General features: G+C 38.4%; 1 protein-coding gene across 6 annotated transcripts in view; it reads left to right on the forward strand.

Moving 5' to 3' along the window:
* dbn1 (drebrin 1) overlaps positions 1-19984 on the forward strand; it is a 53319-nt gene extending 33335 nt beyond the window's left edge. For 3 of the 6 annotated variants that reach the window (XM_058086349.1, XM_058086351.1, XM_058086350.1), the window contains 14 exons: positions 8891-8946; positions 9103-9215; positions 9488-9562; positions 10564-10707; positions 10782-10859; positions 10943-11094; positions 11208-11265; positions 11331-11387; positions 11464-11584; positions 13885-14013; positions 16451-16567; positions 16658-17109; positions 17788-17887; positions 18003-19984. In XM_058086349.1, coding sequence (XP_057942332.1) covers positions 8891-8946; positions 9103-9215; positions 9488-9562; positions 10564-10707; positions 10782-10859; positions 10943-11094; positions 11208-11265; positions 11331-11387; positions 11464-11584; positions 13885-14013; positions 16451-16567; positions 16658-17109; positions 17788-17887; positions 18003-18058 — 1708 coding nt within the window. In that variant the 3' untranslated portion in view covers positions 18059-19984. The remainder of the gene's footprint in view (positions 1-8890; positions 8947-9102; positions 9216-9487; positions 9563-10563; positions 10708-10781; positions 10860-10942; positions 11095-11207; positions 11266-11330; positions 11388-11463; positions 11585-13884; positions 14014-16450; positions 16568-16657; positions 17110-17787; positions 17888-18002) is intronic. The other 3 variants (XM_058086352.1, XM_058086353.1, XM_058086354.1) reach the window with 3 other exon arrangements.
* The last annotated feature ends 4919 nt before the right edge of the window (positions 19985-24903 follow it).

Genomic DNA, 24903 nt, shown 5'->3' on the forward strand with positions numbered 1-24903 from the left:
GCATCCTGCAGTATAGTGCCAAATTTATCCAACTGTAACTCTATTCAACGCTATTGACCAGGGGACATATTTTCCACCTCAGGAGCAGTCATGAGTGTCGATTACCTCGATAAGAAGCCGCCGCTGATATAAAGGTCCAGTGCACAGCCCTGCTGGGAACGCTGGGAGTGTGCATTTTAAATAAAATCGATGCGACAGGGGACATGGAGCTTGTAAAGGTCACGGCAAAGTGCATCTGACTCTAAGGATACATAAAAAATAACACTATGCAGTTCCAATTAATGCTCCAATTCCATTGTTTATTGTGCACATCATTTATAAAAAAGGAGTAAAGGTTGTTGGCATTCAAGCAGCAGCAGGCATATCTAAGTCGAGCCGTAAACAAAGCTAACAGAGTTACAAAAGGCTGGTTTGTATTGACAAGAGACGATCAATAACGCGGGTGGAGGGGCATGCGGCAAATACAAACATGAGGGAAGGAATGACGATGCAATTTTAGTGTTAGCATAGCGACCCGGCATGATGACGGGTGGCCATTTTGTTAATAGTTGCAGCATTACTATTTGGACATATTTGAGGCATTCAAAGTTGTATTTTACAATTGACCTGAAGTATATTTAGTGTGTTTTTATCAGTCAATTTTAGCATAATTGTTGTATAATTTGACAACTGATATGGTACAGCGAATTTGTATTGATATTGGTTACACCAGGGGTCTCAAACTCAATTTACCTAGGGGCCACTGGAGCTAGGGTCTGGGCGAGGCTGGGCCGCATCAGGTTTTCCAAAAAAAAAAAAAAAAACATTTATTTAAAACAGAAAATGAATAAACTTTGCTTTGGTTCCGATTTTCTACAAGAAAAGCTCTGATAAAACATTCCACTGTTCTCAAATATCTTACTTTTTATTTTTCTACACAAAATAAGACCAAGAATAAATAAATATAATAATAATAAAACAGCAAATAATTAAAAATTAAGAAACCACATATAGTTGGTGGGTAGACAAATTATTTTTTTCAGATTAAAAATAACAAAGCATTATTAGAGCCCTGTAGACATGACAAAACACGACTATAGTCACATTTATACTTTTTTTTATTTACAACATATTGCGCAACTGCAGGGTCTTAAGACACATGCTAACTCGCAAACTAGAGAGCTAGCGACCTAAACGCCTCAAACTAGTGTCCTGCGGGCCACATTTGGCCCGCGGGCCGCGTGTTTGAGACCCCTGGGTTACACCAAGCTACCCTTAGCATGTAGCTTGTAATGTTATGATTTCATCCAAAGTGGCTAAATTTGAACTTCCTTGTCAACTTTTGCATGTTTAGTAGTAACTAGCTTATTGTTGTGTGATCCCAAATAGATCTTATGTGTCTACATTTATATATAATATTGTACTGTATTTTGGTCAATTCCTACCCTACGATATGAAAGCAGTTTTATGAAACTAATCAATCACAGTTTTAAAGTGATATATATTGATTGCAGTGTATTTTAGATTTCCTTCCTGTCCGTCAGGCGTTTTCATTTGACCTAATTTAGCATCCGTACGCAGCATATGTGCTTCTCTTTGGCATGTTGCCATATGTGCTCACATTCACAGCGGAAATTAGAGTGGGGGAAGAAAAAAAAAAAAAGGCCATGGATGATGTGGGGGGTGACGTATCGAGATGCAGGAAAGCGCCAGTTTGTGTCAGTGAGCGGATGAAAGGCCCCCAGCTGGCCGACTGCCTACGCTAACCCCGGCCTATCAAAGCCCGCTCTCTGTGTGAGTTCTTGTTTTGTTTTTAAAGTTCAGACTCGGCGACACAGACGTCTCTCTGTCAGAGGCGACCTCACGCAGCCCGCAAAACACCTGCTGCTTCTCGGTGAACCCAACGGACGACGCAAAGTCCGACTGGGACTTTGGATGGTTGACTTGACTTCCATTGGAAGTAATGTCAGGTTAATTACGGTAGTCTGTTCCGGGGTCAAACTGTCACCATCATGAAGCCTTTTAACATTCTCAACTGTCATACTAGGATAAAAAGCAGTTGACAACTATACAATACTTGCTATTTAATGACTTAGGAAATACAACATTAATGTGGATTAGTTGAGCATGTCAGAATGTCGCGTCTTTGTTTGATTCTTTGGAGAGTTACACTCGTTGGTTGAGGACAGTGTCGTGAATGTCAAACACCGCTTTGTTTAAAGCCACAATCCATCCTAAAGCATCTTAGCATACAAAAAAAGGGGCTCTGGCTATCGCCGTAGAACATCAGGTCCCAGTCAAACATCCCCTCGCCCGTGCAAACATTCCCTGTTGTCGTTCTTGTTTACGCTCGCTCACATGGCAACTGACATTGTGCTGGACGCTGTGCTGGTCAGCGCCGGGATCTGATTGGTGCCGAGGAGAGAGAGGCGGTGGTGGTCGCAGTCACAGGAAGTCCATTATGAGCCGAGCGGTACACAAAGGAAGACTGTGAACGATGCTAGGTTTCTCCCTGATGAAGAGAACCGAGCGTCACATACAAACCGAAAACATCCAGATGTTTAAAATTAGAAGTTCAATTCTTATAAAAGCCTGGGAATCCAAACTAGACGGCCTGACTGGAGAATTTGAGGGCATTTGAAATATTTGTGGAATGATGGACAGGCACTCTGACTTGTCCCTGAGGCATAGTAGGGCTTTTCACGTCGCTGTTGAGATTGCATTGGATTACCAAACCCAAACAAGCACTCTATCGCTGGGGTTTTTAAGCACGGGTCCTGAGGGACCAAAAACTAAATCTTCGTCCCTCCATTAGACCATTAGAGTCAGGGGGCAAGAGAACCCTGCAATTCTCAAAACATCTACAACAGGGGTCTCAAACTCAATTTACTTGGGGGCCACTGGAGCTAGGGTCTGGGCAAGGCTGGGCAGCATCACGTTTTCCCCCCAAAAAACGCATTTATTAAAAACAGAAAAATTAATAAACTTTGCTTTGGTTCCAATTTTCTACAAGAAAAGCTCTGATAAAACATTCCACTGTTCTCAAATATCTCACTTTTTATTTTTCTACACAAAATAAGATGAAAAATTAATAAAAAATCAAAAATAAAGAAAATCAATCAATCAGTAATAAATAATTAAATATAATAATAATAATAAAACGGCAAATAATAAAAACTTAAGAAACCACATATAGTTGGTGGGTAGACAAATTATTTTTTTCAGATTAAAATGAACAAAGCATTATTAGAGCCCTGTAGACATGACAAAACACGACTATAGTCACATTTATACTCTTTTTATTTACAACATATTGCGCAACTGCAGGGTCTTGAGACACATGCTAACTCGCAAACTAGAGAGCTAGCGACCTAAACGGTAGCCTTCAAGTTATTTCCTTTAAATTTAAATAGCCAAAAACTTACCACTTCCACACGGATAGGGAGGATAACTATTAACAGTTATTTAACCTTTAACATGAACATTAATCAAACGTAATAATTTTTTCTGGGTACATGATACCATACAGCATCCATATCAAACTTGCGCGGGCCGCACTAACATTAAACTTTCATATCAAGGCGGGGGCCTCAAACTAGCGTCCTGCGGGCCACATTTGGCAACCATTCACACTCACATTCATACCTATGCACAATTTGGAGTCGCTAATTAACCTAGCATGTTTTTGGAATGTGGGAGGAAACCGGAGTACCCAGAGAAAACATGCAAAGAACATGCAAAGGGTGGTCTCCTAGCTTTGTGGCCTGCGCGCTAACCACTTGTACACCGTGCAGCTGTGAACAAATAATATAAGGATATTGCTTTCGTACAGAATGACTTTGTTTGGGTTTTACGTTAGCTGTAACTTCTGTTTTTTGTAGTTCTGGTTTCATTTCAGTTTTTTTTAAAAAGAGTATGCTATTGCCACACTACTTTGTTTCAACTTCCTATGTTGGAAACATCTGGACGTGAACATGTTGTATTTCTGTTTGAGACTGCGTCGCTGATCCTGACTAACCAAATGCAATCAGCCTCTTTCTGGAAACGGTTACACAGCCAAACATGTTGGTTTGCTCACAAGATGCTTTCGCATCGATGGAAAATCTTCCTTCAAGTCGCTGCCTTCAGCTGCTGCTGGTTTGGCACGACCACCGGGATTCCCATCTGGTCAATTCATCACAAGCCGTTAGCGCCTGATAGAAAAAAAGTCATCTCGTTTGGCTTAGGAGAGAGGCAAGAGGTGTCAAAGCACCCAACTTGATCTTTTTGAGTGGTATTCAATGCCCTAGATCAGGGGTCTCAAACACGCGGCCCGTGGGCCAAATGTGGCCCGCAGGACACTAGTTTGAGGCCCCCCGCCTTGATATGAAAGTTTAATGTTAGTGCGGCCCGCGCAAGTTTGATATGGATGCTGTATGGTATCATGTACCCAGAAAAAATTATTACATTTGATTAATGTTCATGTTAAAGGTTAAATAACTCTTAATAGTTATCCTCCCTATCCGTGTGGAAGTGGTAAGTTTTTGGCTTTTTTAAGTTTAAAGGAAATAACTCGGAGGCTACCGTTTAGGTTGCTAGCTCTCTAGTTTGCAAGTTAGCATGTGTCTCAAGACCCTGCAGTTGCGCAATATGTTGTAAATAAAAAGAGTATAAATGTGACTATAGTCGTGTTTTGTCATGTCTACAGGGCTCTAATAATGCTTTGTTCATTTTAATCTGAAAAAAATAATTTGTCTACCCACCAACTATATGTGGTTTCTTATTATTTGCTGTTTTATAATTATTATTATATTTATTTATTACTGATTGATTTTCTTTATTCTTGATTTGTTTATTCTCTCATCTTATTTTGTGCAGAAAAATACAAATTAAGATATTTGAGAACAGTGGAATGTTTTATCAGAGCTTTTATTGTAGAAAATCGGAACCAAAGCACTGAAAAAGTTTGTATATTTTTCTGTTTTTAATAACCTGATGTGGCCCAGTCTCACCCAGACCCTAGCTCCAGTGGCCCCCAAGTAAATTGAGTTTGAGACCCCTGCCCTAGATGGACTTTTGTGGACTTTTCTGCTCTTTGAGTGTCATGCATAATTCCCCACCCTCCACTGCTTCATTGCTAGTGCATGAAGTCACCGCTAATGGTTTTCTCCCTCAATAAATAACACAATGCTATCTCAACTGTTTTCCGCATACTTCCCTACAATGCTCTCCCCTTCTCGGTCCTTCTGGTCCCGATGAACATACCTCGAGGTAGCTGCATTCTTTGACTATTGAATCACTGGATTCTTCTAACTACTGAAGATAAATGTGGTATTTATGTGAACTTGGGAAGCAGGAGAAACGAAAGAAGTCAGTCTGCCGCATAATGAATTGTCTCTTTGCACACATCATCATCATCATCTGGCTTTTTCATCCTTAATGAAACAGCGCCCGTCCCCCTTTTCATCTTCCCTGAGTTAGTCGGAGGAATGACATCAGCTAACTGGTGGTGACTTATTTTCACCGGGAGGCCCTGACTCCCTGGCTGAGCCTTAAGGGGAGCCTCTGCAAGTCTTTTAATTCAGACTGAAACACTTCCTACTTTGCATATTTAAACCTCCTTCAGTGAGGCAGCTTTCATGGAGTTGTCATGGCGACTGATGATGCAATTTTTTTTTTTTTACATAAATTACTCAGCCTTTTGAGCTGATTGAACATCATTCCATGCTGTGCTTAAAATAATATCACAGTCGAAAAAACGCCAAAGGAACAGTCTAAATAGAATGGAACCTTCACATTTATTCCTTATCGGGAATAATGCAAAGCTGTTCTGTTCCAGAGTCAAACTGTGGCCGTACTAAACACTTTGAACTGTACAGGTGATGTTTATGTATAGGCAATGCTCATATTGTACTGTCATGGTTACCATCAACCCTCTTCCTCTATAGCATGAATGGGACCTTATTATTCAGCCTTTTGTGCTCATTGAACATCATTAGACGTGTCCTACATTAGAACCGCCAAGTCACTTTTCCCATAGGACATCATGTAAAGTGAATTAATCTGTTCCAGAGTCAAAACCCGGCCACCATAAACCTTAATTAAGTGTACAGCAGTGTTTTAAGTTACATTTTAGCATTCTTGAGTTCAATAGTAAAATAAAACTAAGATAAAGTAAAACTACTCATCTTTTTGGCATTTATGGTACACCATTTTGTGCTGATGTATCATTATTAGGCATCGTTCTTATAATAGTAATATAATAATATAATAATAATATCATATAGTATAATAATCACAGTTTACATTCGTAACTGCCGTACAAAAAGAAGTTAACTATGCTATATAACAGGGGTGGGCAAACTACGGCCCGGGGGCCACATGCGGCCCACCAAACGTTTGAATCCGGCCCGCCAGTTGCTTTTAAGTATTTCAACTTTTAACATACCAGCTGGCAACATGACTTTCAAGTCGGATGTCTTATTCAGTAAAAATAAAAATAAAAAAAAAATCGTAGTTTGATGTGGTCTGATGTTTAAAGTGCTCCTGAAAAAAAGGAAACAAGAACATATAGCTGATAGTATGACAATTAAAATTAGACAAATAATTCAAGGCGTAAAATTAAATTATTAAAAATTATTAAAAATTATTAAAAAATATTTAAAAATTATTAAAAATTATTAAAAAATATTAAAAATTATTAAAAATTATTAAAAATTATTTTAAAAATATTTTAAAAATATTAAAAATATTTAAAATTATTAAAATTATAAGCGTAAAATCATGTGTGTTAAATACATATTCTGGCCCCCCGCACAATTTTGTTAACTCAATGCGGCCCATGAGTCAAAAAGTTTGCCCACCCCTGCTATATAATAATGTCATAGCCATTGCTGTGTTATACTGGGGCAGTGGTTATCATCATCACTTCCTCTTTGGTAATTCTTAGGGTAATTGGGGAGTAATGTGTAACTATATATGAGGCTCTTCAAATGCAAAAGATCTCCATCGCCCCCTGGTGGTATTGGTTAACAAGGTTAAAAAACTCAAACAAAGAAAAACATCTTAAGAATTAATATGAAATGATTTCTAGAGATGTTTTATGTTTCAGAAGCGTATGTTATGCTGCTTTCCAGCCCTTATCTTTATTTAACAAGGCTGCTCCCCCTCAGGTAACAAACTGCTGTTGTTGCCTCCATAGTGATGGGGGTGGGATGCTGCCTGGTTGCCATGGCGACACTCCCCAGTGGGCTATTTTTTTTTTTTTCCTCCACGTGGTGTTGCTAGACAAGTCAAAGTTGCAAATGGAAAAATGAAAGCAGGGTCAAATGGATAGAACATCAAATCTTGCTAAAGTGTATGAATTCATAGGAAGAAGTTCTAGAAGCTTCTCAAACTTTTGATTAATCCTGATTAATGGAGTCTTTTTACAATCCCTCGTTAGCCGTCATCCTTGTCTTTTTTTAATCCCCCCTTTTCCCTTTTTATACTTCTCACCTCATCTGCCTTCATCAATCGTACTCTTCACCCATCCGCCATTTTATCCTCTTCCTTCCTCCTTCACACTCTTTTTCTTCGAGTGGTTTCTGGGTCATGGGGCCTCAATATGAATAATAAACAGCTGTCTGCTTTACAGAGAATTATTTATAGAACGCCCCTCGCGATATTAACTGTGCTTTAGCGCCCCATCGCGATAATAAATGCGCTTCTTTTTTCCAGCATGTCTTTTGTTTTTATTTATTTAGTCATCTTTTGTCATCTCGTGTGTATAATCCCTCATTCTTGCTGCCTCCAGCAATTAGCCCGATCCCATGTGACTGTCGTCTTAGTGTTTTCCAGTGGAGGCATGTTGTTGCAGCGCTACACATTGCATCATCAGAAATAGCAAGAGGCCATCTATGTCCTTGTTATTTTAATTGAAGTATTTTCTAAACTGTACAACCCAAAAATAATAAATTATGAGCATGTAATTCTATATGTTTAAAGGCTGTAAAACCACTAACCATACACTTTTCTCAAACAGACATTAACACTTCTCACATTTCTCTCTTGTTCAAATACTCAACGTAGTTCAAACCTTCGATTGAATTTGAGTGATTAACCTACAAGATCGGACGCAAGAAATTATTAAGTGACTCATACGTATTTAACTCCTCTGACCGTGCCTCTTGAGTCGTCCTGGTGCCGTTCCGCTGAACTGTAGCGTTTTTGTATCCTTATTAAAACGCCATATTTTCCCATATATGTCTATGCATTTTCCTCCTCCTTCTTAGGATGGTTAAGAATGTTTTGTGGACATTGTGGGTCTTGTCGTGGATAAAACTTGGAAACACACAACACTTCAGAATTACACAGCTAGCGATTGGATTTATATATTTATAGGAATATGCCATGCCAAACGGAGGAGATTGATTGATTGACAATGGTCTACAGTCCCTTAAACATAATACTCGTTCATACGATGTATAAAAAAAAAAAATGTGTGAAAATATATGAAGCACAAAAATAAATAAATGGCATCCTTGCTTCTGCTTGTGTACTTTATGGCTAATGTTACACTGTCAGTAGTATTACTATGATTTAACAATTACAGGGCAAAGGGCTGCGGCTAATTCTGGGATGTGAAATAACATGTAGCGAGAGTAAGAGGAATGGTTTTTGGAATGTGTGTGACCAAGCAGAAAGAGACAGAATTGTGGGGGGGGGGGGGGGGGTCAGCACAAAGTCAGACCAACGTTACAGACTGGGATCACGGAAGGTCATGTGGACTGGATGGTAATTGCCCCCCCAAGCCACACACTGAATGAAACAGCAGAATTAGAATTAGGCCTGAAACAACCTATTACTATTTAACTCATTGACTAAGGCCCAATGATGCTAGTATGTCGTCTTGTTAGCATCCTTACGACAAATGACACCTTCTTGTTAACAGGGCCTTGTACACGTACGAAGATGACAGCAATGATTTGACGTTGGCATCGTCAGGAGGTATTTTATTCTCATTTTTTCTATTTTTTTTTTAAACAGCTACACATTGTTTATTTTATTCCATGAAATCGAATTCAATGTGATGTGATTCTATGAATTAGAAATGTATCCATCGACAAAACTGTTCATGGCTGTTGTTCACTCTTTGCGCTGCAGGGGGCGGCCTCGCGGAGATCACGTTGACCTTTGACAGCGGCAGGGTCATGTACGGCTTCTGCAGCGTGAAAGAGCCCAACGCCGCCTTGCCACGATACATCCTCATCAACTGGGTAAAATACTTACATAACGTTTATATACATTATTAGACACGCCCATAAGATAATTTAAGTCTATAAAATGTATGTACTCATTAACGAATGAAGGGAATTGGATCTAGCAGTTTAGCCTCCATTTCCCTCCGACACGGCTATAAGATAGATAACACGCTCGTTAATTTTAGTCGCTCTGGACGAAATGTACAGTTAGTGGAGCGCTGCCTTTTTCCGCCACGCAAGCAAACCTTCGCTGATTCTGTTTTTTTTACGACCTTCCACTCCCTCAGGTCGGCGAGGACGTGCCAGATGCCAGGAAGTGCGCCTGCGCCAGCCACGTTGCCACCATTGCAGACTTTTTCCAGGTAAATTTGACACTTAAAAGGGTACAATTGTACTGGTAAACACTTGGATAAAACGCTCATTTATTTGCGTGCCAGCTAAATTGTTATTAAACCCCAAAGTTTGAACCCATGAGTCGGATTGACTCGACATTTCTCATTTAGCTCAACTTTCTGTAATTTGAGGCAACTGAGAAGCAGACGTATATACAAGTTGAGTACAGTACATTAACTATATAAGTTGAGTACAGTACATTAAATCATTGGTTTTGTTGCTTTCAAGCAGCAATGGCTGTCGGACAGCCAAGCTCCAGTCCATTAAAGCTTGTAGGATGATCAAAGAGGTGTGTGTATGTGTGTGTGTGAGACAGTGCATGACTAACAACATCACTCTTTTACTGTAAGTAATCTCTCAATGCTGAGAGGCGACCCTCTCATCATCCCTGTGTTTAATGTGTGTGTGTGTGTGGCGGAGATTCTATTTTTGGATTTGCGTAGTAGATAAAAAGAAAAGAGATTAAAGCAAAGGTGACATTTTATTCATATGTTTTGTCGGGATGTAGGGACGTAGAACAATAACGTCATTTTTTTAACCCCTAGAAATGATTGTAGCGCCGAGAAATCCTGTGACAATGTTTGTTGATGGTGATATAACAACATGTACGTCAGGTTATTAAACACTAGGTATGTCGCAAGATAACGCGCATTTGTTCCGTAGAACAACGGTATCAATGGAGTGAGCCCTTCTGTTTTGACTTGGCGGGTAGGTAGCGTTGACGGTAGCGTGCACACAGAATGCAGAAGAGCACAGCCTCATCAGCAATGCAAGAAATTCAATTAGTAGATTGCAATATATGTTTTTTTATTGTACTTTTACTAATATTAAAATTACTCATCTCAATAAAAATAATACATTTGCTTGGTTGCTTGGTTAAATTTCAGGCAAGACAAAAAAAAGGGGGGAAACCCTGATTTAAAGGACACTACACACACACACACACACACACACACTCTTGTCTTACCAGGGTGTGGCGGTCATCATCAATGCCAGCAGCCTAGACGACATCGATGCATCAGCCATCGGACAGCGTCTTACCAATGGTACGGCGGTGGTGGCGAGTCCGGTTCTGAGCCGCCTGAAAACCAGAGACGAGGAGCACGGAGATGTGGTATTTAAAAAAAGACGGGAACCCGAGCATTAAGTCAACACTCGCTCACTTTGTGTCCTCCTTCCATTACGAAGGGCACGGTGTACCAGAAGACTAATGCAGAGGTGGAGATGAAGAAAATCAATCGTGAAGAATTCTGGGAGCAGGCCAAGGTTGGTTGAGGAGAAAACAAAACAAAACAAAACAGGAATCGATAAATTTGAAATGATAGTGACACTGAATTTTGTTGGTCCAGCGCGAGGAGGAGCTGAGGAAGGAGGAAGAGAGGAAGAAGCTGGCTGAGGAGCGACAGCGTTTTGAGGAGGAGCGAATGGAGCTGGAGAGGAAGGAGCAGGAGAACCGAGAGAGGAGGTACCGCGAGCGCGAGAGGCAGATTGAAGAGCACAGGTGAGCCCCAAATCATTCATACCCTTTTATTGTATATAAAAAATATTTATTATACTTTGTGTTACATTTAAAACAGGATGACATAATGAAACTATTTGTTTTATGTGTGAAAGGAAGAAGATGCTGGAGGAAGAGGAGGCCAAAGAGAGAATGCAGAGTCAGAGCACCTTAGTGAGTATGTTGTGTTTGGTACCTTTTTGAAATCCTCTTTTTGACCCTTCAATTGTCTTGTGCAGCCAGCTGAGCCGAGCATTGATGACCTCACCCTGGACAAGAAGGAGTCTGAAGTGGAAGTATGTATTATTTAGTAGCAACATTCTCAAAAGATTCTGTGTAATTAAAAAAAAAAAAAAATCCATCACTTTGCATGTTCAGGAGGCCAAGGCCATCATCGCGCAGCGGTCAGGAAACCCGCGGGAGTTTTTCAAGCAGAAGGAACGAGCCATGACCATCAGTGTCGACACCTCGCCTGTCACCATCCACCGCAGCGGTAAGCGCTTTGAACAATGCTAACAAAGATGATAAAAACTAAAAGTGAAAGGTCCTCTTCCACCAAGTGGTATGGACAATCATCAACCCAAATACCGTAATGCATAAAAAAATCATTTTTTTTCCCCTCAAACAAGTACCAAAAATCAGGTCTCTTACTGAACACTTGAATGTCTCGCAGTTTTCGTGCAATTTGCTTCAAGCTGAGTGCATGACAACAAATCTATGTCAATAGTTTTTGTGTTAGGGCTGTCAAATGGAAAAAAAGATTAATTATACGGTTATACACAATTAATCATGATTAATACCACAAGCAACTATGTCTGGAATGCGGCCATTTTTACTGTATTTAATGAAGAGAAATATACAACAATACATTTTTAAATTAATTTTTTTAAATTAATTAATCATCAATCAATGAGCAACTATGCCTGAAATATGGCTATTTTTACTGTATTTAATGAACAGAAATATAGCGTAATTGGTTTTAAATTAATCATGATTAATCACCATGAGCAATTATGCCTGAAATATCATTATTTTTACTGTTTTTAATGAACAGAAATATAGAGTAATCTGTTTTTAATTAATTCATCATGATTAATCACCATAAGGAACTATGCCTGAAATGTCTATTTTTACTGTATTTAATGAACAGAAAGATAGATCATCTGTTTTTTAAATTAATTAATCATGATTAATCACCATGAGAAACTGTCTGAATTATGTCAATTTTTACTGTATTTAATGAACAGAAAGAAATGACAGGGTATGATTTTATACATATTTGTAATTTTAGCTGTATTTAATGAACAGAAAGAAATGACAGGATATGATTTTATACATATCTGTAGATAATAACAGCTCCAAATGAACTGAATATGTCAATCAGGCTAAAAGATGCCACACCAGTCTAAAAATCTTATTTGTCTAGCACTAGTCTGGTAGCAGAAGATTTGAATCACACTTAAAACCATGTTATTATGAACATTGAGGGATTGTGTTCAAATCACATCACGTAATTTAGTAAGGTCAATTCAAGCATAATTAAATGTAGCAAATTGTACATCCGAATCAAGAGTTACGAAGAGAGCGAAAAGAACATCCGCTTCATGTTTATCTTTATCTTTCTGTTTATTTACACATCTGAGTGTCCCTCAATGCATCTTGCATTCTTGTAATTCGAATGAGGAAGTGTGGTTCCCAGGATGAACGGACTAAAGACGCGTGTAAGTTGGCGATACGGAGTATATGGCGTCAGACTCTGGTGTGACTCTGTGGGGGGGGGGGTGCTCCACTGTGCTTCCGTCTGCCGTCCTAACAGCGAGGCGTGCCTGTTCTGGTGTGCATGCGTTAATTACACAAAAAAATTAATGTAATTAATGAAATAAATTAGTTACCGCTGTTCATGTGTTTTTTTTTTTGACAGCCCTAGTTAATTACAAATACAATTAACTCCAATTTTCAAATCGAGTCCCCACTTAAACTCTCACAGAAGTTCCCAGCTGATCGTTTGTTATGCTACTATGACGCTGCGCTTTGCAGGTGCATCTCATGCCATGTCCATGTGAATATGGGTATTAAAAAAATTAATTAAAATTTAAAAAAATGTAAAACATTTTTTTCTAGACCTTTTGACGATTTTTACATCACAGGGAAGGCAAAATCTCCGTGTTCGTGTGGACATGAACTCAAAAAAATTTGAATATCTTTGCAAACTGAATTTATTTATTAATTGGAAACGAAATGAAACAACACAGAGTGAAATATTTCCACCATGTACTTGATTAAAGCAATGTTGGGTATTGTAAATAAAGTACTCCAGCAAACAAACCATAGCAACTTCCTGAGCATCTTATTGGTCTTTCATTGGTCTTTAAGTGTCAATTGAACTCCTGAAATCCAATAACTTTTGATATTCTGAAGAATTGAGATGCACCTTTATGCCTGCTGTTTGTCCGGCTACAAATACTACAAATTTTGCCAAAACGCAAATGCTCTCAATTTTTGTCCTTTATTTTGCTAGCTAATGGCAAGAAAACAGAAGCTGCGTTTCATTCCTCGCATGCTGTCTGCACTGTCGGCGTGTGCAAGCGCACTAACCCCGTCTTCTTTTCTCCTTCTTTGGTTCCATCTTTTATTTGTTAACATTTCCTGTCTTCTATTTTTTTTCCCCTCTTCTTCACGTCATGTCCCATCTACGCATCTTTCTATCTTGGTTGCGTTGCTTGTCGTCTTCCTTTACGTCGGGCTGTGTGTGTGCGGCTGTCTGTGTTGCCCTGACCTGACCCGCTTCGCCAGGCCGCTTGGACAGCCCCTTCTTGAGGCAGCAGCACAGTCCCTGCAGCCCCAGCTCGACTCCCCCAACCAGGGGTGTGTCGCCCCTCCGCACACCGCCACATGTACGGACGCAGCACACGGCTGCAGCCGGTAGGTACAGAACATATTTGAACCCCAGCTAAAGTGAGTACGCCCCTGGCATTTCACCAACCAATATCTTCTCAATGGACAATCCTATGGAAATGAAACTTGGATATACTTTAGAGTAGTCAGTGTACAGCCTGTATAGATTGACTGTATCCAAACACAGCCATTATTGTCTAAATAGCTGGCAACACAAGTATAGTGGCGTCATAGTGTGGAACTCCATGAGTGCTGCCAGCAGTTCGTTATTTATTCTAAATTATTATTATTCTAAATTATTTGTACAAATTACCGTTTACGCTGTACATTGTTCATATTTGAAATATTCTATTTATTTTCTACTTTATTATTTATTATTTATTATTTATTATTTATTATTTATTATTTATTATTTATTATTTATTATTTATTATTTATTATTTATTATTTATTATTTATTATTTATTATTTATTATTTATTATTTATTATTTATTATTTATTATTTATTATTTATTATTTATTACATGGGAGCCAGGCAACAACATTTCGTTGGCAATTTCACTGCTGTGTTATTGTGCAATGACAATAAAAAATGAATTCCAATACTGCAATACAAGCTGTACACTGACTACTCTAGAGAATGTCCGAGTTGACTTTCTATGTTGTTGTCCCTTGACAGGATACACAGTTGTCCCTCGCTCCATCGCTGTTTGAGCACCGCGCCCTCTCGCTATTGCGGTTTATTAATTATATTAAATTAATTAGTCTAAAAATGCATCTTTTAAGCAAATGTTATGGTAATGGTTTAATTTCATTTGAACATGCATCAGATTACAATTGAATGCATCCCATAATCAGTTCACAGTTCCACATGTCCAAAAGGAGTAGGAAGAAGCAAAGCTTATTAAATCCTACCCCTCCATCTGGCACTTTTTGTAACTGTTACATTTGGTCTCTTCCTGCTTTCCATAATACAGTTTTAAGGTTTTTTTTTTATAATAATGCACCTCGTACCGAAGTAGGAGGTGATATGACCATCCAATGACATAATGGGTACCATAGTAAGTGTCAATATAGTGATATATATATAGCACATCATGACTGGTTCAAGACTCTTCTGGACCAAGACTCTAAATAAGTATAAAAGTTTTTTTTAATAATACAACAGACAAGACTTTAATGAAGTGTAGTCTACACTAGGTGTCACTATTAACACACACACACAGACTTTTATTATTCTATAATTGTTAATCTCATAGAAGACACAGTAATATAATCATAATAGTCATCGTCATCATCATCATAATAACCGCACTCTGGCTAAAACTCCACTCTGAATCCCCGACGTCACTTTTTTTTTCCCTCATTAATCTACTATATTGGGTAATATGAGTGCAAAGGTGACTATAGGGGTGTTACTTCATGGCTAGAGGGCTCTACTTTTTTTTGCTTGCACCATTGGAGAACATTCAATGTTCTGTCTTTACAAATTGTATTTTTAATTGTGTGTGTATATATATATATATATATATATATATATATATATATATATATATATATATATATATATATATATATATATATATATATATATATATATATATATATATATATATATATATATATATATATATATATAAAACATTGTCGATATTCATAGACTATAAAAATTTCACTGCGTTTCTTATAATGGTAAAAAAAACTTATTTAGAAAGTCATAATAGGTTTTCTATACTGTAACTATGAAAATATTTCATTTATTACTATTGAATTTTTGGAAAGCCACTTGTAGCGGTCGGGTCTGGAGCCAAATAACGATGGAGGATAAACGAGGGATCACTAATAAAAATACGAGCGGTGTACTCACTTTTGTCAAGATACTGTAAATGTCCCAGGGTTCCTCGATGATGACGTGCCTTCACTTCATGTCCGCGTTTACTATAGAGTACAAAAGACAAGAAAAGTAATGACTTTTGGTCATGGAAATGTTTTTTCCATCTCATGATCGGCATCACTGTGACCTTAATGCTTTTAGCGGAGGCCGAGGTAGATGAGATTCATCATTTCATCCTGTCTACTGTCAACTTTCTCCTTTTGTCTGCACGTTGTTGTCCTCATGTAAACTGGGAAATCACAAACAAGGCCTCTGATTTACTGTTTTTTTTTTTTATATACATGCTGCTGGGACTCAGCCATGCTAATTAGGGATGTCCCCACCAAGTGTTCTTGGCCACAGTCCACGTCCTTAAACACTGGCTGTGTGCCATGACTAACACACTGCTCATTTACGCAATCAAACCACGTTGATTCACAATGAATGTGATAGAAATGAAAGAAGATGTGGGCGGAGCTTTGGTGCTGTAGAACTCATGGCTTTTGGGTTGTGTGGCCCCAAAATGTTATCTCTGTGAACTGTATGGGAATAAAAGGTTGGTTACTATAAACTATCCCGCCGCCCATTAGGGAACGACCAAGAAAGCACGGAGCGCACCGTGGCCACGGTGTCGCCCATTCCGAAAATCGTCACCACCCCCATCAAAGAGGACTCGAAGCAGGAGCAGGACTGTACATTCGACTGGGGTAATTTATTTTGTGAGATATAGTATGAGCTAATATCTGCCTGGCATCGAACCCAATGAAAATATTGAGATCTGCTGTGTTGTACCCTAGAGCCAAAGCCGGAACAGAAAGCTTCTTCAGTCCAGGAGTCGACACCCTCCAAACCTGTGCAGAGCGTCGCCCCTCAGGCCCGTGACCCCTCTGGATTCTCCACGTGGGACACAGACAACCTGGTTGACGTGTGGGACAGCAACGCCACCCCCGCTAGCGAGACCCCTCAAGCCTCCCACTCATCCAATCTGGTGGATTTGATGGGTGACGACGACATCCCCTCTGCCGCCGCCGACGCCACCGGCGCTCACCCTCAGCCCCTCCTCAGCTTCGACGAGATGATGGACGGCACTCTCTGCTCAGACGACCCCACCAGTCTGGTGGACGTGACCGCTTCTGAGGAGATGACCCTCAGCTACCAGCACGCACTGCAGCACGCCACCGGCCCGCAGCTGGATGACGGACAGCTGCTGATGACCAATGGAGAGACGCTGATGAAAGAGGGAACTCAGGTATGGATGCTGATGCAGGAAGTCTGATTAATAACCAAGTACCAGTGTTAGTTTTGGCCACTATTTTATTTTTAGTCTTTTGGAGGAAAATGTGACATTTTTAGTTGAAAAAACTAAAAACAGTCTAGTTTTAGTCAGTTCCGGCCATGTTTAGCTCGTCTGTGTCTGTTTTTTCAATAGTTTCAGTCAGTTCTTGCCATGTTTAGCTTGTCTGCGTCTGTTTTTTTCAATCAATCAATCAAACTTTATTTGTAGAGCGCTTTTCATACATAGAATGTAGCACAAAGTGCTTTATATGTTAAAAAAGACAACAAGACACATATACACACACACTCGCACATACACAGACACAAACACATAAGAAGTTTGTTTGCCTTTTTGTCATGAAGAGGTTGCTTTTGTTAGCTGTTTGTTAGCTTGTTAGCTAGTTACCTGTTATTGTTAGCTGTTTGTTAGCTAGTTAGCAGGACTGCACAGAACGAACAAAACCATTCCCCGTGAACAAATCATAGCGGTAAAGTAAAGAAAGTAAGAAACCATCACATTTCTATGTATAGCTGCATTAATAATGTGGCAGTTACCCAACACATCCGGCAGATGGCTCTCTCGCCTTTAATGCTCATTACTGCCATCTACTGGCCTGGAGCGGAACAGTACAGTTTCTATTATTTCTCACAGGCGAGTGAAGGCTATTTCAGCCAATCACAGGAGGAGGAATTTGGCCAATCAGATGAGGGCACGGCAAAACCAGCACCAGTCTTTTATAACAAGCCGCCAGGTGAGTTCATTTCGGAATAATTCCATTATTTTTTGTTGGAATTTTTGTTTTTTGCGTCTTTCTTCAGGCTTCTTATTGGCTAAACCACCATTTTATGTTTTTGTTGTGTGTCCAGAGATTGACATCACATGCTGGGACACGGACCCGGTGGTGGACGATGATGATGACTAACCGGCCAATCACATGCTGAGGCAAATGTAGGAAGTGCGCTTCTTAGGGAAACCAATTTTTCTAAAAAAAAAAACAACAAAACAACAAAAACATCCTGAATTATAATTGTGTATCTTTTTGAGGAACATAATAACGGTAGCCGAACAAGATGGGGGGTTAAATATAAGACAAATAATTTTTTTTTTGTGTGTATGTGTTTTTATTTGTTACTTTATTTATTTGTTTTTTCTTTTTTTTTTGCTATGCAGATGTAATAGCTGGGAGTGGGATTACTTTTGTTTGTGACAACTTATTATTATTATTATTATTATTATTATTATTATTATTAACGTAGCGCACTGCTGCACAGTAGAGACGATGACAAGCGCATAGTAGTGCTTTAAAGAAAACAACAGCCTGTAAAGCTAACCTGGCCGCCATGTTGTCTTCAGCTGCCTCGCTTTTACCTTTTCGTTCCCGCCAAGCGACTTAATCTTCTATTCCAGCAAGATAAAGTAAGATTAAGTGTCTTGATGATTATTGTGGATTATTTTTTGCTGCACTTTTCATTTAGTGGATGAACAGCAGCTCTCTGCTTCCATTCAATTTTGCATTTTTTTTTGCCCTAATTTTAACATAATTACAAGTGAAAAAAAAATACACATTTTGCATCTATTCCTGATGAGTATAGTGTAGATATTTTTCCAGGTTTTTAGAGGAGCGGTGTGGACATTTTGTTGACTGTCCACTGGTGTACAGACAGGCGACAGATGTTACAGAGAGGGAGGAAACAGCTAGAAGAAGTAGACATTTTTTACTGTCTTGGGGTTTGATCTGGAACCATGCATTTTGTTCTTTGAGCAAATTGAGTATTAAGGGCCACGCTGAAAAGAAGAGAATAATAGAGCTCCGACAGAAAAGGTGTAATATTGAATTTGTCGAGAGGAGAACATGAGAATAGAGTTGAAATATAACAAGAAACATGATAAATGTACTGAATGATTCTTGTAAAATGTTCTTTTTTTACTGTAGTCATTTTAACACATTTATTCTTGTAAAATTACTACTTTTTTGGAATATTTTGATTTTTTTTTCTTTTATTTATTTTTTTTTCAGCGTGGCCCCAATACTCCTCATTCTGACCCTGTTGCTCGACTGTTCTCACAAAAAAACAGCTTTTTATTTTGACTTTTTAAATGGATATGTGTGGAGTTTGCCACCAGGGGGCGTGTTTGTGCTAGAAATGACTTCCAGGGCCCCTTTTTTGAATATTAGCAATGACATTGTTCTAGTCTTTTTGCTGTATATTCCTTGTAGAAAATTAAACTTCTAGGCAATAATAATGCTAATAATAATAATGTGTGTGTGCGTGCGTGTGTGTGTGTGTGTGTGCGTGTATGTTCACCTGAAGTCATTTTCCTCATTTAGAATCTCACATCAACATCGATGACATTCTGTAATAATTAACATATGTTCGTCAACAGATATGCAACTTTAATTTGCTGTTTTGTTTCGTCACAACACGGGAAGAATGAGCTCAAGATGTCAGGATGTTTAAAAGTGGCTTTTTTTTGGGTGGAAATTAAAGAGGAAGATTGGTTCAGAAAGAGAATGCCTTGACTCTGTCACGCACACTTTTCGCTCTTTCGTTCAGCAAGTGTTTTAACATTGAAAAAGCTGCTTTGTTGCTGCTGCAATAGCTTGAGTCCTCCTTGTAGTTTACATCCCCACCGCTAGATGGCACCATTTTTCACGGTTTCCTTCAAGCTTTTGCCCTCTCTGTGGAGGTTTTTAATGGCTTCCTGTACACCTCCCACCGTCGCTCGCGCTCATGTTTCACTCTGGTCTTAAAATATAATATACTTACATAATCGCCATGTTTCTCCTTTGTCATCTCTTCCAATATGTCGACTGAAGCATTAAAGTTTCTTTTTCTAAAAGGTGCAACTCGTGACTTTTTATTTGTGGTATCTGTCCCACAGCAGCAGCGTCGTTTACCTCTTTGTCTTTAAAATAAATAGGAATTCGGGATTGTTTTTTTTTTTTTTTTAACATGGCGATATGGGACCATTTTCGGCATTTGTGAATATAACATTTAGCCTTCCCGGTATATTGTGCTATCAAGCTAGATGCTAGCATGCTAATGTTACCATGTAAACATTGGGAAAATTGTAATGTTAGCATATTTTGCTATTTTCATGGGTAAACACATAAACACTATCATGCTAGGTGTTAGCATGCTACTATTAACATAGTAACATTTTAGCCATTGTCATGGTAGACACATGAATACTTTTATCATTGTAGGTGTTAGCATGCTAATATTAGCATGTTAGCGGTGTTAGCATGCAAACATTAGCATACTAGCCGTTTTCAAAAGCAGACACGAGTTCTACCATGCTACGTGTTAGCTTATTAAAATTAGCATAGTAGCATTTTTTGCCATTTTCATCGAAACTATCACATGTTAGCATGACATAATTATACTAGCATTTTTAGCATTTTCAGAGATAGGCACTGCAAAAACTATGTTTGTTAGCATGGTAGTATAGCATTCTTTAAGTCAATTCAAACCCTTCATGCTTTCATGGCCTAGGAATCTAAATGCATCGATAACTTTATGATAAATGTAGGACTAATATTTATGGTATAAATCACAATATGGAAAGAACCTTCCGAGTGCTTTTTCTAGTTTTAGTATTTTGTACCGCTAATTTAGCTTCACAAGTTACCAGTTAATATTTTGTGTTGACAGATGACAACATGTACAGTATGGGTAAATGAGGCCAAGCCGGTTGCCAGGCAACACAACTCTGCCATCCTGAGATGAGACGTTTGAAAACACGCATACCTCTACTGATAGATACAGTGTCCCATTTAAAGTGAGCGTTATGTTTGGAAAAGGCAGCAGCACATAGGGCCAAGATTTTAGATTAGATTAAATTAGATTAGATTCAACTTTATTGTTATTGCTCATGTCACTTGTACAGGGCAACAAAATGCAGTTAGCATCCAACCAGAGGTGCAATTTTATAAGTACCTTAGCAGTAAGTAAATGTAGAAATAGAATATTTAATTATTTCTAATTATTATTTATTATTTTATTTATTATTTATATTATAATTATTTGTTATTTATTTTATTTATTATTTAAAGAGAAAAAAGATTCATTGAGCCATTTGTGCTAAAAATATATTTCTAAATTTAGATTTTAAAAATATATATATTTTAGTCCTAGGAAAAAAATAGAGATACAGTGAATTAATTGATTTAATACATAAGATCATTGGTCCTGGCGTCATCCAATGAAATAAAAAGGTCATTAAAACATACATTGGATATATTTCACAATTTAATTGGTTGAAAAGGTCACATTCCAATTTGTATATGAATAATTATTTGTCTTTGTCAGTGTATTATTGGTACAAAAACGCCTCCATAGAAAATTGTATTGAAGCCAGAGTTGAACATTGGCCACACTTTAAACCCTTACGTTTTTTGTCAAAAATGACCAAATTCCAACACTGCATTTTATGTCGTTTTTGGGTGCTTCTGGGGCCCCTAATGCGTGTGTGTGTGAGGTTTCCCATGTTTTTTTTCACCAGAAAAGTGCCTTGGCAGCAAGTTGAAAAAAATGAAAAAAAACGACATACTAACCCCTTACATTTTTTGTCAAAAATCATCAAATTCCAACACTGCATTTTATGTCGTTTTTGGGTGCTTCTGGGGCCCCTAATGCGTGTGTGTGAGGTTTCCCGTGTTTTTTTCACCAGAAAAGTGCATTAGCAGGAAGTTGAAAAAACTGAAAAAAAACGACATACTAACCCCTTACGTTTATTGTCAAAAATCATCAAATTCAAACACTGCATTTTATGTCGTTTTTGGGTGCTTTTGGGGCCCCTAATGAGTGTGTGTGAGGTTTCCCGTGTTTTTTTCACCAGAAAAGTGCATTGGCAGCAAGTTGAAAAAAATGAAAAAAACAACATACTAACCCCTTACGTTTTTTGTCAAAAATGACCAAATTCAAACACTGCATTTTATGTCATTTTTGGGTGCTTCTCAGACCCCTAATGAGTGTGTGTGAGGTTTCCCGTGTTTATTTCACCAGAAAAGTGCATTAGCAGCAAGTTGGAAAAAAATGAAAAAAAAACGACATACTAACCCCTTACGTTTTTTGTCAAAAATCATCAAATTCAAACACTGCATTTTATGTCGTTTTTGGGTGCTTCTGGGGCCCCTAATGCGTGTGTGTGACGTTTCCCGTGTTTATTTCACCAGAAAAGTGCATTAGCAGCAAGTTGAAAAAAATGAAAAAAAACGACATACTAACCCCTTACGTTTTTTGTCAAAAATCATCAAATTCCAACACTGCATTTTATGTCGTTTTTGGGTGCTTCTGGGGCCCCTAATGAGTGTGTGTGTGAGGTTTCCCATGTTTTTTTCACCAGAAAAGTGCATTGGCAGCAAGTTGAAAAAAATGAAAAAAAAACGACATACTAACCCCTTACGTTTTTTGTCAAAAATGACCAAATTCAAACACTGCATTTTATGTCATTTTTGGGTGCTTCTCAGGCCCCTAATGCGTGTGTGTGAGGGTTCCCGTGTTTATTTCACCAGAAAAGTGCACTAGCAGCAAGTTGAAAAAAATGAAAAATAAACGACATACTAACCCCTTACGTTTTTTGTCAAAAATCATCAAGTTCAAACACTGCATTTTTTGTCGTTTTTGGGTGCTTCTGGGGCCCCTAATGCGTGTGTGTGAGGTTTCCCGTGTTTTTTTCACCAGAAAAGTGCATTGGCAGCAAGTTGGAAAAAAATGAAAAAAACGACATACCCTTACGTTTTTTGTCAAAAATCATCAAGTTCAAAAACTGCATTTTTTGTCGTTTTTGGGTGCTTCTGGGGCCCGTAATGCGTGTGTGTGAGGTTTCCGTGTTTTTTCACCAGAAAAGTGCTTTGGCAGCAAGTTGAAAAAAATGAAAAAAAAAACGACATAGTAACCCCTTACATTTTTGGTCAAAAATCATCAAATTCCAACACTGCATTTTATGCCGTTTTTGGGTGCTTCTGGGGACCCTAATGCGTGTGTGTGAGGTTTCCCGTGTTTTTTTCACCAGAAAAGTGCATTGGTAGCAAAATGAAAAAAATGAAAAAAACGCCATACTAACCCCTTACGTTTTTTGTCAAAAATCATCAAATTCCAACACTGCATTTTATGTCGTTTTTGGGTGCTTCTGGGGCCCCTAATGAGTGTGTGTGAGGTTTCCCGTGTTTTTTTTCACCAGAAAAGTGCAATGGCAGCAAGTTGAAAAAAAAGAAAAAAAAAACGACATACTAACCCCTTACATTTTTTGTCAAAATTCATCAAATACAAACACTGCATTTTATGCCGTTTTTGGGTGCTTCTGGGGCCCCAAATGCGTGTGTGTGAGGTTTCCCGTGTTTTTTTCACCAGAAAAGTGCATTAGCAGCAAGTTGAAAAAACTGGAAAAAAAAAACGACATACTAACCCCCTTACGTTTTTTGTCAAAATCATCAACTTCCAACACTGCATTTTATGTCGTTTTTGGGTGCTTCTGGGGCCCCTAATGCATGTGTGTGAGGTTTCCCGTGTTTTTTTCACCAGAAAAGTGCATTGGCAGCAAGTTGAAAAAAATGAAAAAAGACGACATACTAACCCCTTACGTTTTTTGTCAAAACTCATCAAGTTCAAACACTGCATTTTTTGTCGTTTTTGGGTGCTTCTGGGGCCCCTAATGCATGTGTGTGAGGTTTCCCGTGTTTTTTTTCACCAGAAAAGTGCCTTGGCAGCAAGTTGAAAAAAATGAAAAAAAACGACATACTAACCCCTTACATTTTTTGTCAAAAATCATCAAATTCCAAAAAAAATGAAAAAAACGACATACTTAACCCCTTACGTTTTTTGTCAAAAATCATCAAATTCAAACACTGCATTTTTTGTCGTTTTTGGGTGCTTCTGGGGCCCCTAATGCGTGTGTGTGAGGTTTCCCGTGTTTTTTTTCACCAGAAAAGTGCATTGGCAGCAAGTTGAAAAAAATGAAAAAAAAAAAAACGACATACTAACCCCTTACGTTTTTTGTCAAAAATGACCAAATTCAAACACTGCATTTTATGTCATTTTTGGGTGCTTCTGGGGCCCCTGTTGAGTGTGTGTGAGGTTTCCCGTGTTTATTTTAACAGAAAAGTGCATTTTGAGCAAGTTGAAAAAACTGAAAAAAAAACGACATACTAACCCCTTACGTTTTTTTTCAAAAATTGACGCCCTAAAATTTGGGCATTTTATGCCATTTTTGGATGCTCCTGGGGCCCCTGTTGAGTGTGTGTGAGGTTTCCCGTGTTTTTTTCACCAGAAAAGTGCATTGGCAGCAAGTTGAAAAAAATGAAAAAAAAACGACATACTAACCCCTTACGTTTTTTGTCCAAAATCATCAAATTCAAACACTGCATTTTATGTCATTTTTGGGTGCTTCTCAGGCCCCTAATGCATGTGTGTGAGGTTTCCCGTGTTTTTTTCACCAGAAAAGTGCATTGGCAGCAAGTAAAAAAAAATGAAAAAAACGACATACTAACCCCTTACGTTTTTTGTAAAAAATGACCAAATTCAAACACTGCATTTTATGTCATTTTTGGGTGCTTCTCAGGCCCCTAATGCGTGTGTGTGAGGTTTCCCGTGTTATTTTCACCAGAAAAGTGCATTGGCAGCAAGTTGAAAAAAATGAAAAAAAACGACATACTAACCCCTTACGTTTTTTGTCAAAAATCATCAAATTCAAACACTGCATTTTTTGTCATTTGTGGGTGCTTCTCAGGCCCCTAATGCGTGTGTGTGAGGTTTCCCGTGTTTT

This window comes from Doryrhamphus excisus, chromosome 11, assembly GCF_030265055.1.
Source record: "Doryrhamphus excisus isolate RoL2022-K1 chromosome 11, RoL_Dexc_1.0, whole genome shotgun sequence".
Taxonomy (NCBI): Eukaryota; Metazoa; Chordata; class Actinopteri; order Syngnathiformes; family Syngnathidae; genus Doryrhamphus; species Doryrhamphus excisus.